Source organism: Pteropus vampyrus, unplaced genomic scaffold (genome assembly GCF_000151845.1).
Source record: "Pteropus vampyrus isolate Shadow unplaced genomic scaffold, Pvam_2.0 Scaffold105, whole genome shotgun sequence".
NCBI lineage: Eukaryota > Metazoa > Chordata > Mammalia > Chiroptera > Pteropodidae > Pteropus > Pteropus vampyrus.
In genome coordinates, this window is record NW_011888886.1 from 25,061 (window position 1) to 27,048 (window position 1,988).

The following is a 1,988-nucleotide window of genomic DNA, read 5'->3' on the forward strand; positions in this document are numbered from 1 at the left end:
TTTTTTTTCAGTGCCTGAAACAGTACGTCGAGCTCTTGATCAAAGAAGGATTAGAAACGGCGATCAGCTGTCCGGATGCTGCCTGCCCCAGACAGGGCCAGCTGCAGGATAGCGAGGCACGTGCGCTGGACGGACGGGGTTTGGTGACGTGCACAGCCTGCCTGCCTGCTTATCGGGGTGTCGCGAGTCCTGTTTACGTTGACCTCCGTGACATTCTAGCCCTCGGCTGCTTACGCTCCTTGTTTGTATTTTTCCCCGTAGATCGAGTGTATGGTCGCGGCAGAAATGATGCAAAGATATAAAAAGCTGCAATTTGAAAGAGGTGGGTACAGTCAGCCGGCTGCGGTTCCCGTGAGGGAGCCCAGATAACGTGGGGGGCACTTTCCGCAGACGCCATTGTGCATCGTTTCGTCCAAGAGAAGGGAAAGGCGATGCGGGTTAGCCCCGAAATTCAGCCGTCGAGCTGAACCCTGAACCCTGGGAAGAGCTGGGAGCTGGACGGCCTTTGTCGGGGAAAGTCTTAGGAAACAGGACTTATTGACGGGGCCGTGGGCGTACGGGGGACAGTTAACGAGATACGACCCCCCTGGAACGTCCTTCAGCCAGGTGAAGGCCCGATGGTTCGAGGGCGAAACCCTTAGACCTGAACTGGGCCTAAGAGACGCAAAGGTGTGCGTGGTAGGAGGGCCTGAGGCTACACCTAGGAGCAAGTGGCCGCGACGCGCCTGTCTCTTGGCACTCACTGCCCAGCTCCTGCAGGCCCAGACCAGCGGGTGCTGAGTCCCTCACCTCAGCAAGCTGTTATGGCAGCCCTTCCAGGTCATCCTTCTCTATGAACTGAGGCCCCCAGAGGCTGACTGACTCACCCCGAGGGTGGGGTGCGGGCCAGACTCGGGGGATCCAGGAGCGCGGCGAGGACCGTGCACGGAGCAGAGGGTGCCGACGTTTTCGAGGTGGCGTCGCAAAGCGCGGCGACATTCGAATGCCAGGAAGGGCCTTCCTGTTCGCTCTCTGAAGTACCCGGGATCGAGACGCGATGCTCTGAAGAGTCGGTGGTGTCCCTGCGGCCTCTTCCTCGTGTGACCCCTGGGCCTTGGGCTCAGAGAGAGCGGAGCCAGCAACGCGTGTGGGTGCCGCCCCTTCCGCTCAGTGTGCCGTGCAGACGCCGCGTCGACGTTCTGGGACGTTCGGCTCGGCGCGTGATCGCCGACCGCCACGCTCCCCTCCGCCCGGTTGGGGTCTCGGGTCCCCGTCTGCACCGGGCACCCACGGCCGAGAGGCAGCTCTGGGCTCCGTGTTCACACAGAGACCGTCAGCTGCGGGAGGAAGGCAGAGGAGGCCAGTGGAAAGCATCACAAGCCGGCTAGTTTAGTGAAACGCGGAAATTTTTCTTTTCTGGGTGTGTTTTCTTAAAGAAATACTAAAGATATTTGCTATTTCCTCTTGAGGCCTACTTCTAAAAAGAAAGAAAGAGAGAGAGAGAAAGAGAAAGAAAGAAAGAAAGAAAGAAAAGAAAAAGAAAAGAAAAAACCAACAATGTGTGACCAACAAAAAAAGCAGCATTTTTGATGGCACTGAAATTTATTTTCAAGAGCTTGTTTATTTAAATGGCACGCATCATTTGGTTGAGGCAGTTTCTAACGTAAATATAATGCCATGTGATACCAATGTCATTGCATGGAGCTATAAAATCGAGTAATTAGGATTCCTGAGACAGCCAGGCTCTTCCGAAAGCATTTTCCAGAGAGAATCTTGACAGAAATGGGTAGTTATTTAGGTTATAAGAAAATGAACTTTCTATGACACTGAATTTAATTTAAAAAATGCAGCTGGGTAAATGTTCCTCCCAATAATTTTAATGGTTATTTTTCTTCAGTGCTGTGGCTTACTCAAAGGAGATTTTTTTTCCTTCTGCATAAAAATGAAGCCAATTTGACTTGGGTTAAAACAATACATCTCTCAAAACTATCACTTTAAAACATTTTGCT

At 52.6% G+C, this 1,988-nt stretch overlaps 1 protein-coding gene across 6 annotated transcripts in view; it reads left to right on the top strand.

Annotated features, from left to right (window-relative positions):
- Window positions 1-1,988, top strand: part of RNF144A (ring finger protein 144A) — a 35,353-nt gene that overhangs the window by 21,712 nt on the left and 11,653 nt on the right. Inside the window, exons 3-4 of one of the 6 annotated variants that reach the window (XM_023533580.1) lie at window positions 12-116; window positions 262-322. The exons of the other annotated variants lie outside the window; for them this stretch is intronic. Coding sequence (XP_023389348.1) covers window positions 12-116; window positions 262-322 — 166 coding nt within the window. The remainder of the gene's footprint in view (window positions 1-11; window positions 117-261; window positions 323-1,988) is intronic. 6 annotated transcript variants of the gene reach the window in all.